The sequence below is a fragment of the Dendropsophus ebraccatus genome, chromosome 15, assembly GCF_027789765.1.
Source record: "Dendropsophus ebraccatus isolate aDenEbr1 chromosome 15, aDenEbr1.pat, whole genome shotgun sequence".
Taxonomy (NCBI): Eukaryota; Metazoa; Chordata; class Amphibia; order Anura; family Hylidae; genus Dendropsophus; species Dendropsophus ebraccatus.
This window is the reverse complement of record NC_091468.1, coordinates 71,293,534-71,310,242: the sequence shown is the minus strand read 5'-3', so window position 1 is coordinate 71,310,242 and position 16,709 is coordinate 71,293,534. Positions and strand designations below refer to the sequence as shown.

The 16,709-nt window shown below is 45.4% G+C and overlaps 1 protein-coding gene across 1 annotated transcript in view; it reads right to left on the bottom strand.

The window, feature by feature from the left end:
• Positions 1-16,497, bottom strand: part of AKAP12 (A-kinase anchoring protein 12) — a 113,206-nt gene extending 96,709 nt beyond the window's left edge. The window contains exon 1 of the mRNA XM_069954579.1: positions 16,147-16,497. Within this exon, the coding sequence (XP_069810680.1) occupies positions 16,147-16,272 (126 nt within the window). The 5' untranslated portion in view covers positions 16,273-16,497. The remainder of the gene's footprint in view (positions 1-16,146) is intronic.
• Positions 16,498-16,709: the final 212 nt, after the last annotated feature.

Below are 16,709 nucleotides of genomic sequence, written 5' to 3'. Positions count from 1 at the left end.
TCCATGACCAGCAGAAACTCTACAGCCTCAGCTACAAACACACTAATTTCACTCATTTCCACCCATTTCTTTGCTTCTATCACTTGTGTGACAAGTAGGCTTTGATATATTCCACATGGTTTTTCACATTATAGAAATTCTTAACCCATAAAGTGCTGTCTGCCTTATACAGTATGTCTGCTTTATATTTGTACAAAGTATACTCAAACTTGTCTTTTATTTTCATTTTAGGACCCTATTCACATGAGGGGATTATAGGCCCAATTGTCCGATGTCTCTCTGTATAATAGGGCTAGTGATCAGCAATAGCATTGAGCGAAGATGCCGAACTGTTCAAATTTGACAACTTTCTCTGAAGCCAAACGCTTGGTATTTGACTCCCTGTGGCTACAGAAGTTGGATGACGCCCTAGGGAGTCCTGTATCCAACCTTTGCAGCCTCAGGAGTCAAATGCTGAGCCTTCGGGTTTGGAGAATATTGTCGGACCTGAACACTTTGGTATCTCCGTTCTACGCTAATCTGATCGCATTGTTGTGACCTCCTACGGAAAACTCATCCGCTGCATATATCACTGCTTTATTAGAGATTTATATATAGTAAGACAGAAAGTCATAGCTAGACAATTCAGTAAGAGAATCCATGGGCGTTGCTGGATTTCCAGCTTGCTCTTTGTTATTACATCATTTAATAAATTCCCTTCTTATTCGGACAGCTGAGTAAGATCATGGTTATCCGAGCAGATCTATATTTCACTTTAATTTGCCTTGTAAGAGGACCAGCTGGAGGACTACTCCCTTCCCTCCCGTTTGGCCCATGTTGTCGTCCTCTAGAGAAAGTGATTGTCGACCCTATTTTACGGTATGTGTCTAAGCAGACGTGACCGCCATGACATTAGTTTTTATTTGCACGGCACAGAAAGTTTACCAGAGGGGCACCATTGTTTTATTACCATTACCTTACTGACAATAGCAGAAATATAAAAGTGTAATTAACGTTGAATTCCTGCCAATTCCTCGGTACATGGACAACATCTATTTCATTACTTAAATGGAGCGAGGTAATATGAAAGTGGAAGAAGTCCGGCGAAAACCAAAAACACATTGCAGGCAGGGGGTGGGGGAACATAATAAAGAACGTATACTTACTAGGCCCGTGCCCCCCACATCGCCATGTCCCTGTTCCTGGACCCCCGCAGGCATCCTCATGCAATGTCACAACACTGCTGCTGGATGCCCTGCTCAGCTAGTCAGTGACTTGGGTAGGATACCACTGCAGTCAATGACTGCCTGAGCAGGGTACTTTCCCCTGGGCCGTGATGTAGCACGAAGCTGGGAGAAAAAGAGTTCCGGGAGCCTGGTAATGCTGCGCTGCGGGGACACAGGGACTGGTAAGTATACATTCTTTATTATGTTCCCCCTGCCCGCACTGTAATTTTAGTTTTTGCCCAGAGTACTCCTTTAACTTACTAGAATGAAGTGGCATTAGCACTAGGAAAGTGGCGTTCCACTAAGCATCCTATCAGCTCTGCAAAAAGCCAAGTGTAGCCAACACCAGACGCGACCGCTTGGCGACACAGACAGACCATAGTACTGATGGATCCTGTACCAAGTTACACAAAGAGAGCGGATCTGATTTTTGGGAAGGGAACGCCTTCCATGTTGGACTTGTAAAACACGTGTTGATGGACTCTTTACAAATGAAGGCAGTAAAAGTACTAGACCATTATATTGTTATTCTATCTCACTAGTCACTCACACCAGTACTTGGCAGATTTCACGGACAGCTTGTAATGGATTCGCCACCCAAACAAATATTAGCAGGGTTTTCAAGCGAGCTTTTCAGCAGTGGGCCCTGCGTTCCCTACGGCCGCACTTTATTAACTCTAACCTATTCCAAGGATACATGGGCATTCCTGGCATTCCTGCTCTACCCCGGAGAAGTGGATATTTATCAGGACAAACCGCAAATAGCCGGGAATCTAGAGCCTTCACTTCCCAGAGAAAGTTTAGATAACGTTTTCAGCCGGCCCTGGGGGGCTTACAGGCTCCGTACACACAAGGCTCTTTGATTGGGGTCCAGCAATGGGCTGGAGAATAGGATATGAAACCCTGCGCTGCCGAGTGCCTGTACTTTGTGGGTGAGTTTTAGTATATCCTGCCGTCCTGCACAGCGTGTTACATTGACAGGAGCGTTTACCACAAGCCATAACAAATTACATAGAGGAATCCATAGTGTTACCAGATAACCGACTATGAAATTAGATTTAAAGGGAGTGTGCCGATTTCCCCTTTCTTATCGATGATGCTTATACTTATTATTCACCTAGCTGAAGTTGATAGTTCCCGATCTGGCGAGATCCTGCACAGCCCCAGTATCATCAGACTGGGTAGGAGGTATGAAGATATTGTGACTGCGCGGGATCTCACTGGGCTGGGGACGATCAGCTTTAGCTAGATGAATAATAAGTAGGAGCATCATCAATGGGAGGGAAATCTGTGCACTGGGGGCAATGGGCCCATCCCCAGTGCACCAGACTTACTCAGTAACATATTAAGAAAGCAGGATTATCTCTGGAATGGTGCAGCAGATTAGGAATTGCAGAGAACAGTTTGGATCCAGCCACAGCGCCGATTTAAGGTCTCTATTACACGAAACGATTATCGGCCATACTTTGTTTCGTGTAACAGCTCATGTGGAAAGGCAATGATCAGCCAACATGCACAATGTCATCTGATCATTGTCTTTCATCATATTCTAATATCATGACAATGATAGTGACGGTCTCCTGCCTATCGCTCTGTGTAACAGGAGCGGCAGCAGTAGACCGCAGCTCTCTTCAATGGACCACCAGGCAGCCCCTCCCGCATCTCCCCACACCCCATCCCCCTTCTATGCCTGTGCGCTCGTATCAGGTCGGTGCTCGCTTTCTCCTCAATATCGGGCCGTGAAATGGGACCTAAGAGTTGTACAAATTCTACTGCTTTCCTTTTTACCATCTGACTTTTGGTACCCCCAGAAAACAACCGATTGTTCCAAGGAAAGTTGTAACCAGCCAGACATGGCAGCCGACCTGATAAATGGCCGTCCATGTAACACATAGGTGGAAGTCCCAGCGAGAACAGAGGCCACTCTTATTTCAGTTTATATAGGGGGTCTTGAATGGGAGACCCTGCTCTATTGTTCCCATATGTCATTGTACAGGACTTGTCTTCATGGGTGGTCGGTATAGCTGTTTTATGAAATGGGCTCGGGTCACCCATACTGCTATAGACGTCATCTCATCTGGATAGAGCAGCAGATCAGGGCCGGTAGACGGTGCACCTCTCCTGCTATCACACAGATGGGTCAGCCTGTAACAGTATATAAATAGGGTCATAGAAGCCTATCGGCCGAGGCGGATGAAACCTCTTGTGATTCTGAGATAATAAATCCTGCGGCTGTGGAACAATCTGACCCCATGCTGGTGAGGGAATGCGTCACATCCCAGCCTGAAACTTCCCAGGAGCCCCGTGGATTCCAGCGCAGGATACTAGAGCTATGCTAACACATCGCAGCCGCCTTCCCGATGTTAGAGGAGAGTTTATCACAGCGGATAATGAGAGTCAGGACAGCGGGCTCCATACCGGACGTCCTACGTGCAGAACGGGATCATTTATAGTGACAGCATAAGGAACTTAGTAATGATCAGCGATAATGAAACCTCCTCCTCGGTGGTCCATGGAAATGTGTTACATCCAAAACAGTATATCCACCAGGGGTTAGCCAAATAGCTGCCAAAATACATAGACATGTTTCATCATTGCTGGTGGGCCCAGGGCTGAAACCATTCATCTTTCTCTAATGTGTATTACATTGGTGTTGACATGAGAACCATTATACTCTATTCTGTCCGTCTAGTCCGCACTGGGAGTCACGGTGTCTACGAGATCACATTAATGCTGTGCGATTGGACTTTCAAAAATTTTGACCAGGAAAAATTACCTTTTCCCCTATATACAGGACAGGGGAAAAGTAGGAGGTGGTGGGGGTCCGACCTCTGTACCCCCCACTGATCTCCGTATGGGGTCCCAGCTTTTCTGTTGTGGATAGAGTCGTGGGTATGGCACATGACCTGCGGCTCTATTCATTCCTATGGAGCCGACGGAAAGAGCCGAGTACAGCACTCTTCCGGCATACTCTTTCCTTCGCTCCATAGGAAAGAATAGAGCCGTGGGTCGCAAGCCAGACCTGCGGCTCTATTCCTAACAGAGAAGCCAGGTCCGATACGAAGATCAGCAGGGGTACAGAGGTCGGACCCCCACCACCTTCTACTTTTCCCCTATCCTGGACGACCTCTATAAGGCTATGTTCACACTATGTAAAAACAACAGCCATATTTCAATTCAACGGCTGTTGTGCAAATAACAGCTGATAGTTTTGAAACAACGGACGTTATTTGCACAACATTGTTAGTAAATACAGCTGTTATTTTTGTGAACATAGCCTTAAGAACCACCATAATATTCCTTCTGACAGTTACAGGAGAGGTTTTCCCAAAGACCCTTCATGTTTCTGGGTCATTATATAAGCCCTACTACTTTACACATTAAGAAGCGGGCACGCCAACCAGAATAATTAATAATTGTCACTGGTACCATCGCTTTATCCCTAGGTCAGGTGTTCACTTACTTTGCATAAATTCCTACCCAATTATCTGGAGACGGCCCGATTTAGAGGAGGAAGCGAACGGCGACCTGTCAGATGAGAGCTTAATTCCTCTTCATTCCCTGATCGCTGTCTGTGCTATTACATGCACAGACATCCAGGGGGGGCATGAAGCTGCAGAACTGCCGAGAGGCACAATAACAGGGGCCAGGGAGGTGGGGATATGTTACTTTTTTAATCACCACTTCTCCAAACATATACATAAAAACTGTTCTGCCCAAACAACCCCTTTACATTGATTGGGGTTGTCCAGATGTACACAGAGTTTTTTTTCCCAATAACAAAGCCATATCTCTGCTGTGTCTTGATATTACCGCTCAGCCTCACAGATCTGAATTACATGTGTGGTGTCCCACCATGAGTGTTGTGTATGCACCCCAGTAAGTCGTTCACTCAGGTTAAAGTGGGCAATTAAGTACTCTATTTTCCCCACTAGGTGTTTCTACTGTTTTATGTTCTATATACAAAGCTGAAGAGTCATGGGTTAATTGTTTATGTCATGTGATGTATGCTGACCAGTTACAGGTGCTCTTTCTCACTATCCTATCCTCTTCTTCTCTTACACACACTCAGCCCCACCACTCACAGGATGGCTTAGAATAGCCCCTGTAGGATAAATTAAACTGATGGAGGAAGTGAGTGGAGTGTTAGACTAGTTTCAGTAAGCGAGGGCACACAATGAAACAGTTCCTGCAGAAGTTAAGCCAGGGCCTGGCTCTGGCCAGGACCCCTGACAGGGACCAAAGATAGATTGAGCTAAAGACTTTATCTCCTATACAAGCAGTTACTACAGTTATGCAGTGCTAAATTCAAGTCGGGGAGAGAAGCCACCTTGGATCACCCTAGCCCATGCCAGGAACCTCTCAAAAACGTGCAGGGCAGACTCCTGAAATGAGAGAAACTGACCCCAGTAGGACAAAGCTACAACAATAGATCTACGTATTCTACTATGCAGTGCAAGACAACCGGGTAAACTTGGAAGTCTGCTACACCCAAGTAACCGACGACTGGCGCTCGTGCTACCCATCTAGGACGGGTTCTATGCAACTAGGGGGCAGAAGCCGGACAGACTTAGTCTCTACGTGAGTACTAGTATCACTTATCTTCTATCTATACTTCAGTCCCAGCAGAGTACAGAGTACTACATTGGGCAGGGCTTTTCTGGCAACTCCTTTCTTCTCTCTACCTCGACAAAGCACTTGCTTCTACAAGCACCTATTCCAGAAAGCACTGGTTCTTACTCTGTTGTCAACAGATACATTTATCAAGATTTGCACTACTTGTATTAAGTGTACTATTCTTCTGCAACATTATTCTATTTTTATGCTAAATGCATGAGACTCTGCCTCTTCTATTTGCACCTGCACCCACACACACCACCATCTACCTTGGGTTATTTTTCCCCTTCTCCGTGGGTGGCGGTACCGACATCCCGGGTGGGTCTACTACCACTCCAGGTTGCCGTGACAAGAGCCCAAGGAACCCTTTGCAAACCCGGAGGTTACCGACTATTTACCGACCATTTGGGGACATAAACCAGCCACAAAATAGGTACCAACATCATACTGTGCACTACTACAGTGCTGGCGTCACGACAAACATCGCACCTGTGCACTACTACAGTGCTGGCGTCACGACAAACAACATCGCACCTGTGCACTACTACAGTGCTGGCGTCACGACAAACAACATCCCACCTGTGCACTACTACAGTGCTGGCGTCACGACAAACAACATCCCACCTGTGCACTACTACAGTGCTGGCGTCACGACAAACAACATCCCACCTGTGCACTACTACAGTGCTGGCGTCACGACAAACAACATCCCATATGTGCACTATTACAGTGCTGGCGTCACGACAAACAACATCCCACCTGTGCACTACTACAGTGCTGGCGTCACGACAAACAACATCCCACCTGTGCACTACTACAGTGCTGGCGTCACGACAAACAACATCGCACCTGTGCACTACTACAGTGCTGGCGTCACGACAAACAACATCCCACCTGTGCACTACTACAGTGCTGGCGTCACGACAAACAACATCCCACCTGTGCACTACTACAGTGCTGGCGTCACGACAAACAACATCCCACCTGTGCACTACTACAGTGCTGGCGTCACGACAAACAACATCCCACCTGTGCACTACTACAGTGCTGGCGTCACGACAAACAACATCCCACCTGTGCACTACTACAGTGCTGGCGTCACGACAAACAACATCCCACCTGTGCACTACTACAGTGCTGGCGTCACGACAAACAACATGACAGTAACTGGCCGAGTACTCCACCACACATCATCCGGAACAATATTCATACTGGTTTGATTTTCTTATTGGCATTTCCACAAACTGTAATGCTCAGTCTTACAGATTTAATTAGAAATTAAGGGAAACTTCCGGCGCGGCGGGGCTGCAGTTGTGTTCTGTCCTCACATTCTCGTGGTCTCAGATCTATAATAATTTGTAACAGGAAGCTGAGTTTCCATAGTTAATCTGTTTCTGTGCGTTTGTGGAGGTTACAGAGTCTTACGGAGGGCAGGGCGTGCAGCAGCTGTAATAGCCGCCAGGAGCTTTCTGTTGTCTGCAAATAAAATCTACTCTACAAACATAAGGAGCTCTAATAAGATTATGTTTAAGAAATTTCCTTGCACTTTAAGAAAGGAAGTGGCAAAGGAAAGGCGGCCATTTTGGAGTCTTTGAAGAACTGATTACTGTCACCAAGTCACAGAAGTAAAATAAAAGTCTGCACTTATGTTTTACCCTTCTAATCTAATCTATTCAACTGGTGCCAAAAGTGCCAGAGATTTGTAATTTACTTCTATTTAAAAAAGAAGCTCCAGTCTACCAGTACTTATCAGCTGCTGTATGTCCTGCAGTAAGGGGTGTATTCTCTCCAGTCTGACACAGTAGCAAATCCCCATAGAAAACAACTTCTGCTCTGGACAGTTCCTGGCATAGACAGAGGTGGCAGCAGAGAGCACTGTGTCACATTGGAGAGAATACACCACTTCCTGCAGGACATATAGCAGCTGATAAGTACTGGAAGACTGGAGATTTTTTAAATAGAAGTAAGACCTGTTGTTTTAGAAACAAAAGAAACTTAGACTAGACAACCTTTAAATGTGCTAGAGTTATCAGGCCGTCGCACTTAAAGCCTGTCTAGTTTCTTGGTGCAAAGTTTACACCACCTATTACTTGACTTGAAGTCCGCCAGAATTTTCAGACAGATTCAGGTTCTATTTTTGTTGAAGAATAGACCACACCCCATTTTTCATAAACCCCGCCCTTTTTTGTACCAGGCGGAAAAGTGTCTAAAATGCAGAATAATGTGGAGAAAATTCCCGTGCGTCTCTTTTTCAGCCAAAATTCTGGCGGAGACACATTAGTAACTCAGGGCCATTGTGTTTTCTATTATTATATTACCATTCTTTATTCCTTTATTATCTCCACAGATTATGTTATTGTTGGTTGTACATGTGCACGTGTGAGAATCCCATCCACGGTATTCGGTGACTATCAGAGGTAAATAGCGCCCCCCGTCCCCCGATAATCCCAGAAATATTGGTAACAGATTGCGGCCGAAGCTTCTCCTCCCGTTTACCTGATCTGTTATGGTGACGGACAACCTGCTGCTCTCCATCTGCTGTTTTCAGTCCGTTTCTGGGAATTTTAGATTTGTACATTTTTTTGGATTGTATCCTTGATTTAGAAATCTACATTTTAGAAAGAATTTGTTTCCGTCTTTCATCACTGTCCAAACATCTGAATACTCTGATCTTAAACGCGATGATGGACGTTTGTGGGCTTTATATGAAAGTTATTTTACCATTGACAATCGAGAGAGCTCGAGGGTTAATGATAGAGAGGTCTATGTACTAAGTCAGATGGTAGAACCTGGAACATGTATATCACAATGTGTATAACTAAGAATAAACAGCATCACGAGCCGCTCTGCTATATTTTAGACAATTAACATTACAACCGTGCCCTCAGCTTAAAGTCTAAATGCCATTTAAAATATTTTAGCAGAAAACAATAGTACAAGCAATTTAAAGAAACTTTGTAATAGGTTTTATTAAGCAAAAAAGCCTCTTTCGGTACTCAAAAACCTGTTTCCCAGCCTCCCCCCCCCCCTCACTTCTTATCTGTGCATTAACAGGCAAAGTTGTCTACATTAGAGGAGCAAAGTAAAGACGGGTTTGCCGAGTCCATTATAACCTATGGAGGGGGGAGGGGCCAAGGGGGATGAGTGAGCAGGGAGAGCAGAGAAGCAGCTGTACAGTTTGGAGACTGTCTGGGCACATAAAACACTGGATTCACAGGTCAGAAAGGTCAGTGCAGGTCTGGGATCTTGGTGAGAGAAGATTGCAGGATGATGTGCTGTGCTGTGCAGGGCTGCCTTTTCTCCTATCTGTGCTCCCTCATCCCTCTCACCCCCCCCCCCCCCCCCCCCTCCATAGACCATAATGGACTCAGAAACTCTGCTTCTTCTGAAGTTAGGAGAGGGGGGGAGATAGGAAAACAGCTTTTTAAGTACAGAAGGAAACTATTTTGCTTAATAAAACCTATTACAGAGTTTCTTAATATCGCTTGTACTATTTATTAATATTTATTGATTTCTGCAAAGTGATATTTAAATGACAGCTGCACTTTCAGCATTCAATGGATTTATTAGAAATAAAAGCACATTTTGTGCACCCCCAAAGCATGTAAAGACCTGGTGAACGGATGGGCTGACCGCTGCGAGTTACATCCACGGCTCATCCAGTCTAGGTCACACTTAGACCCATACACAATAGGTCAAAGATGATGAAAACCAAAATGATTTCAACCAAAAACAATCGGTTTAGCCAAACAACAACCAAGAGTCGTCATCTGGAAAGAACTTGCCATGTATCTGATCAACTAGAACGTCCATTATGGACAAAAATGCGTAGGGCTGTGTCTGCAAAAAAAATAAAAACGAGTTCATCATCCAACTAACACTTGTTCAGCCATAAACCTTCTGCCATCCGGTGTGCGGCCGCCTGATAGCGGAGGTTTGATGTATTTGGTTAGTTTGGCGGCCGTACACATGTAACCTCTCCATTGACTCTCGCACCTTAGAAGAAATCTAAGAAATTTTCCTCCTTTTCCTGTTCAGGAGGCGACAGCTGGAAGCAGAGAAAAAACCACACGTCTGTATTATAGGCTACAGGTGCACAGGAGGTAAAGATTGTTAATCCCTCTCCGAAAACGATAGATAGATAGGTAGATAGATAGATAGGAGATAGATAGGAGAGAGAGATAGATAGATAGATAGGAGATAGATAGATAATGGAGGAAAATCCACAGCACTCCTCGGTAAATTTCAAAAAAGGTGCGGTTTATTCAAAGGACTTGTGCAGCATACAAACGCGACGTTTCAGCGGCTACTGCCGCTATTTTCAAGCGTGCCCAGTAAAACACATGTGAGTTATTTATATCCAAACTTCATTCTGTGATTGGTTAACAATTAAATTATGCATTCATTACAGCTGTGGTTAAGGATCACGAGGGTTGCTCCAGGCATCCCCAGTGATTTACATACATCAGGTGATTCTTACTTATCATGTGACCATTTGTGCATATGGTCACATGATAAGTAAGAATCACCTGATGTATGTAAATCACTGGGGATGCCTGGAGCAACCCTCGTGATCCTTAACCACAGCTGTAATGAATGCATAATTTAATTGTTAACCAATCACAGAATGAAGTTTGGATATAAATAACTCACATGTGTTTTACTGGGCACGCTTGAAAATAGCGGCAGTAGCCGCTGAAACGTCGCGTTTGTATGCTGCACAAGTCCTTTGAATAAACCGCACCTTTTTTGAAATTTACCGAGGAGTGCTGTGGATTTTCCTCCATTATTTACACCGGTCTTTGGTCCCGACCAGGATCCGCTGGCACCTGTTATTCTTTTGAAACCTGAAGTGCTGCTCCGATTTCCAATTTTAGATAGATAGATAGATAGATAGGAGATAGATAGATAGGAGATAGATAGATAGGAGATATATAGGAGATAGATAGATAGGAGATAGATAGATAGGAGATAGATGGATAGATAGATGGATAGATAGGAGATAGATTAGATAGATAGATAGGAGATAGATGGATAGATGGATAGATAGGAGATAGATTAGATAGATAGATAGGAGATAGATTAGATAGATAGATAGATAGATAGGAGACAGATAGATTAGATAGATAGATAGATAGGAGATAGATTAGATAGATAGATAGATAGATAGGAGATAGATTAGATTGATAGATAGATAGATAGATAGATCGATCAGAACAGATAGCAGACACCGCAGACTTTCATCAAGTAAAAAAATCTGGGAATTAAAGTTTTTCTCATCCGCTTTGCTATTGAACATAATGGGGGAATCTATTAATTCTAAGTGAACTTAGGGTGGATATTGGCCGGGATGATGCTAGGAAGGTTCCTGTAGCTGATATCTCTGTAACACGTCGGCTTTATGGGGTTTGATTCCACAAATCGTCTTAGTTTCCTCTGTCACTTACAGTTTCTGAGATAGAAGCAGTTTTGTTATTACGTTATTTCTGTGTTTTTTTTCTATCTTATTCCCATTTATTTTCTTGTCTTAATTGATTGATTGTGTAATAGAACCATTACTGAAGTTGTCCCTGTAAGAAAATTCACAGACAGATTATTGAAACCAAAGCCAGGAATAGATTGGAAAAGAGGAGAAATCTCAGTCTTTCCTTTCTGACCTGTTCTCTGTTTATAGTCTGTTCCTGGCTTTGGCTTCAATAATCTGTCAGATAATCTGTCTGTGTAATAGAGGCTTAAGGGTGCGTTCACACGTACAGGATCTGCAGCAGATTTGATGGCCTAGAGTTACTTTGCATTGAATCTGCAACTTCAAATCTGCGCCATCAAATCTGCTGCAGATCCTGTACGTGAGTGAGTTTTCTGGACGGAGTATGGACATTGTTGTCAACCAATGACTGCTTCTCGGAAAGTCACATGATATGGGGCGGAGCTAACTATTATGAGGCGGTAAGATTTGAGTCAGTCAGAAAAGGATGGTGATGGCAGCCAGGACTGGTGTGTGAGACTGACAGGAGACCGGCCTCTACAGAGATCCCAGCCCTGACCCAGGCAGATAGAAGGGAAGGCAGCGGCCATTGTGAGAGGCAAGTCACCTCAGAGGGAAGAAAACCGCTCAGCCACTGAGGTGTAACCGAGTGAGGGTGAGAACCTGAAAGCCGCCATTATCACACTGAGAACCTGCCTGTCTGCAAACATTCATGTGTAAGTAATAGGCTGACCTGTATATAGTTATCTACCAGATTACCTCACAACTGTACATAGTTATCTACCAGATAAACTCACAGCTATATATACTTCTCTACCAGATTACCTTACAGCTATATGTACTTCTCTACCAGATTACCTCACAGCTATATACTTCTCTACCATAATACCTCACAACTGTATATAGTTATCCACCAGATTACCTCACAGCTATATATACGTCTCTACTAGATTACCTCACAACTGTATATAGTTATCCACCAGATTACCTCCAGTAAAATCAGTTCTGAATACAAGCGGCCTCTGTCATCTCTGGGAAAATATCTACGTATCGTCAGTCGGCTCATTGACATTTTTTTTATGTTTGTCACCACTATTGAACTGACTCTACTGTTTGATCTGATTTAAAGGAGAAAAATTCCCCGGCAGTATTAAAGGGGTAGTGCGGCGCTAAACAATTATTCACAAAATAACACACATTACAAAGTTATACAACTTTGTAATGTATGTTGTGTATGTGAATGGCCCCCTTCCCCGTGTTCCCCCACCCCAGAAGTGTGATGCACTATACTCACCTGATTCGTGTCAACCTCTGTCCCCCATCTTGGGACAATGATGTCATCTTCAGGCGGCCGGCTGAACCGCTCCATCCATCCCTCATGCCGGCCCCCGTCTGCCGCGTCACCAGCTGCTCAGCCGCGATTGGCTGAGCATAACTATGACGTGGCAGAGGGGGGCCGGCATGAAGGATGGATGGAGCGGTTCAGCCGGCTGCCCGAAGATGACATCATTGTCCCAAGATGGGGGACAGAGGTCGACACGAATCAGGTGAGTATAGTGCATCACACTTCTGGGGTGGGGGAACACGGGGAAGGGGGCCATTCACATACACAACATACATTACAAAGTTGTATAACTTTGTAATGTGTGTTATTTTGTGAATAATTGTTTAACGCCGCACTACCACTTTAATCATCCCAACAGATTCTGCTCTGTGTTCAGTCACTTGTAATAGTAAAAAGATGGAAGATGAACTTAAAGTGTCCACTCGGTGGAGAGAACCCGAATCATTTGGTAGATGGCGACCACCCACTGAATTACAACAGTGTGAGCATAGCCTTTCTCTGTTTTCCATCTACTCCTGGTTTTGGTTGAAAAATACTGAGCAAAAATCCTGTGTGGGAACATAGCCATAGAAGTTCAGTGTCTTTGTAACGCAGAGACTGGTCCGGTACTCCTTCTGAGAGACGCTGTTTGTAGCCATTCTCCAATCTTACTAGTAGATAAGCAGAATGGCATAACCCAACACTCCCAGCTGTTCAGCAGAGCAGAGGCATATATACTGCCAGTAGCCGATGGCGCCACTCATGGTGTACTGGTTGCCCCAGGTTAATGCACGGTGGCTCCCATTGACGTGAATGGCACACACTGACCTCTCTCTGTCACTGAGAGTAAATAGGGGGTAATTCCTCTAAGTTGAGTGTATACATGATAGAATTATAAATGATATAATGTATATACATTGCGGTGAGTAAACGTCTTGGTTCAGGAATAGATTTGGTGAGGTTTGCACTCTCTCGTACATGGTTGCCATGTATTAGATTAATGGATTGTGATCAATAGAGTTCTGGAAATAATCCTATAGCCCACGCTGAGCGTCCATCACCCTTTTATTATCCATTAGCCGGGGCTGGCAGGCAGATATTACTATGCTGGCAGCCGCAGAACGCTCACTCAGCATCCATCAGTCACCTCACACATTCCCGCCTCATTTTACAAGCAATTCCTGGTGGAGCAGAAGAAGCAACTTTGTAAAATCCCCCTCTGCATTATAATTAGCTTCTATCCTCATAATGGGCAATGGGAAAATCACTTTAAATCCACTCACATATGTCCACAGTGGGTCCGGCTATGAGAAGGGTGTGGGAAAGGGAGGAGGGGATGTGAGCGGAGCCAGAAATAGAGGGAAGCGTGACTGCAGTGGAGGGGAGAGCCCAGCATGATGGAGCAGATTCCCAGCCTGGTGCTCTGGATGTGCACACTGCAGCACAGGGACCACTATCAGGGACCAGGGACCACTATCAGGGACCAGGCACCACTATCAGGGACCAGGGACCACTATCAGGGACCACTATCAGGGACCAGGGACCACTACCAGGGACCACTATCAGGGACCAGGGACCACTACCAGGGACCACTATCAGGGACCAGGGACCACTATCAGGGACCAGGGACCACTATCAGGGACCAGATCCTTCACACAATGACTGGACGTTACCGCTCCTGCATTGTTCTCCATTCATTACAAGAGGATTTGGGAGGATGAGACTGCAGTCGCCTATAGACACAATAACATCAATTCTCCAGGTTTCGAATTTGCAGCAAATCCGACTCATTCACTTCTGGAGAATTAATAAAGAAGAGAATTTCTTATCTCTATGTAGAATGTTATAGAATAGGCACCACCTAACATGTACGTAGTTATATTCTTTATACACCAGTTGGCAACCGGGGAATAAAGTAAGTTTGCATGTTCCCAATTGTCTTCCTTTTTATGATGATGGATGGATGGATAGATAGATAGATAGATAGATACATAGGAGATAGATAGATAGATAGATAGGAGATAGATAGATAGATAGATAGATAGATAGATAGGAGATAGATAGATGGATGGATAGATAGATACAGAGATAGATAGATAGATAGATAGATGGATAGGACATACATACATACATACATAGATAGATAGATGCATTGGCTCAGGATCAGCTATTGCCGTCCCAGTAACCAGAATGCGCTGATCAGACATCCACGTGCTGTAACCTTGAGGGTGTGGAAAGGCGAGTGGAGCTGTGAGGAGGAGGAGGAGGACAATGACAGTCAATGCTGCATGCGGGATGGATGGACGTTGCCCACAGCAGTAAAATCTACTTTCTAGGGGTCTGAGCTTTGTCTGCAGGCGTCTTCTCAGGAACTCATCTGTATAATACAATGCCGGGCTGACACATGGCTGTGGATTAGGTTAATGTCATTACCAATTTTATGACTGCAGATCCTATCATTGTGCAGTTGGCACAGCAGGATCCCATGCACAGGCAGTAGCCATGCTGCACCCCACCCCTATAACAGTGCACCCCCTATAACACTGCACCCCTATAACAGTGCACCCCCTATAACAGTGTACCCCTATAATAGTGCACCTCTATAACCGTGTACCGCTATAATAGTGCACCCTCTATAACAGTGTACCCCTATAACCCTGCACCCCCTATAACCCTGCATCCCCTAGTATACTGGGCTGCTGCCTTTCACCCTGATACAATGCCAGGAATGTACACAATGTAAATAACCCTGATTTCTAGTGATGCTGTTTGGTTATGGGACAGCTCGCAGCTTCCTGCCCCCGCAGGGACTTTTGTGGGTAAACAGTAAAGTGAGCAAATCCCTGCAAACAACTCCGACCCATCTGACTATGTGCCCTGTCCAGGGGCACCCCATCTGATAGGGAGACTATGTGCTGTGTCCTGGGGGGCCCCATCTGATAGGGAGACTATGTGCTGTGTCCCGGGGGGCCCCATCTGATAGGGAGACTATGTGCTGTGTCCCGGGGGGCCCCATCTGATAGGGAGACTATGTGCTGTGTCCCGGGGGACCCCATCTGATAGGGAGACTATGTGCTGTGTCCCGGGGGGCCCCATCTGATAGGGAGACTATGTGCTGTGTCCCGGGGGACCCCATCTGATAGGGAGACTATGTGCTGTGTCCCGGGGGACTCAGGAACATCCCTGCCCTGAGACTCTGTCCAGCACCAGGACTGCAAGGGTCCCATACCAGGAACCATAAACCCCCCTGTCACGTGCCACTATCTATTTCAGGACAATAATAATAATAATCACAGCTTTACCTTAGTACATTGCAATGATATTACCTGGCGTAGTGATTGTTGGATTGTATATCTAGTAAGTGAATGGGAGGCGATGATGGATACGTGGTCCCAATGTAAGTTGCAGGTGTGGCAGCTACTTGGAGGCCACTCTGTGAACTCCCATTGCTTTGTGTTAGTTCACTGCAGAGGACGGATATAACAGACCATTCCTTGTAATAGTGGGCATCTTACCTTGGCATCCGCTGCTGCATTGACTTCCACCTCTTGACCCTCTTGCTCCGGTTGCCCCAGGTCCAGGCATGGCTCCACTGGCGCTTCGGTGGGCTTGTCCTGTTCTGTGGAGGTCCCAGCTCCCATTCTGTGATCTCTTTTCCCAGCACTGTGACAGCTCCTCTAAGTGACAGAAGGGGATAGAGGCTTCCTATCACCTGGTGGGTAAAAGCTTGTCGGCACTCACTATGGATCTGTCCCCAGATGTCTCATCCAGTCCCAGATCCAGGAATGCTGCTGTCTCCCTGTTCTAGAATACAGATGCTTTGTAACCAGAGCAGCCAACTATCTTGCACTCTCTTCAGCGTGCAGCTTTTTTCCCCTTTAGATGACAGCCTCTCCTCCTATTCCTCTCTTAAGTCTTCCCCTCCCTCTCCTTTTCTCCATCACATGAGTCTGGGATCAGACACGCCTTGCAGTATCAAAACAGTCACAGTAAAAGCAATGGGGACAGGGGCCGAGGGAGGAGGAGGGCTGGCATTGTCCCAGACATAATAATGTCCTCACATCCAGGACCACAGAGG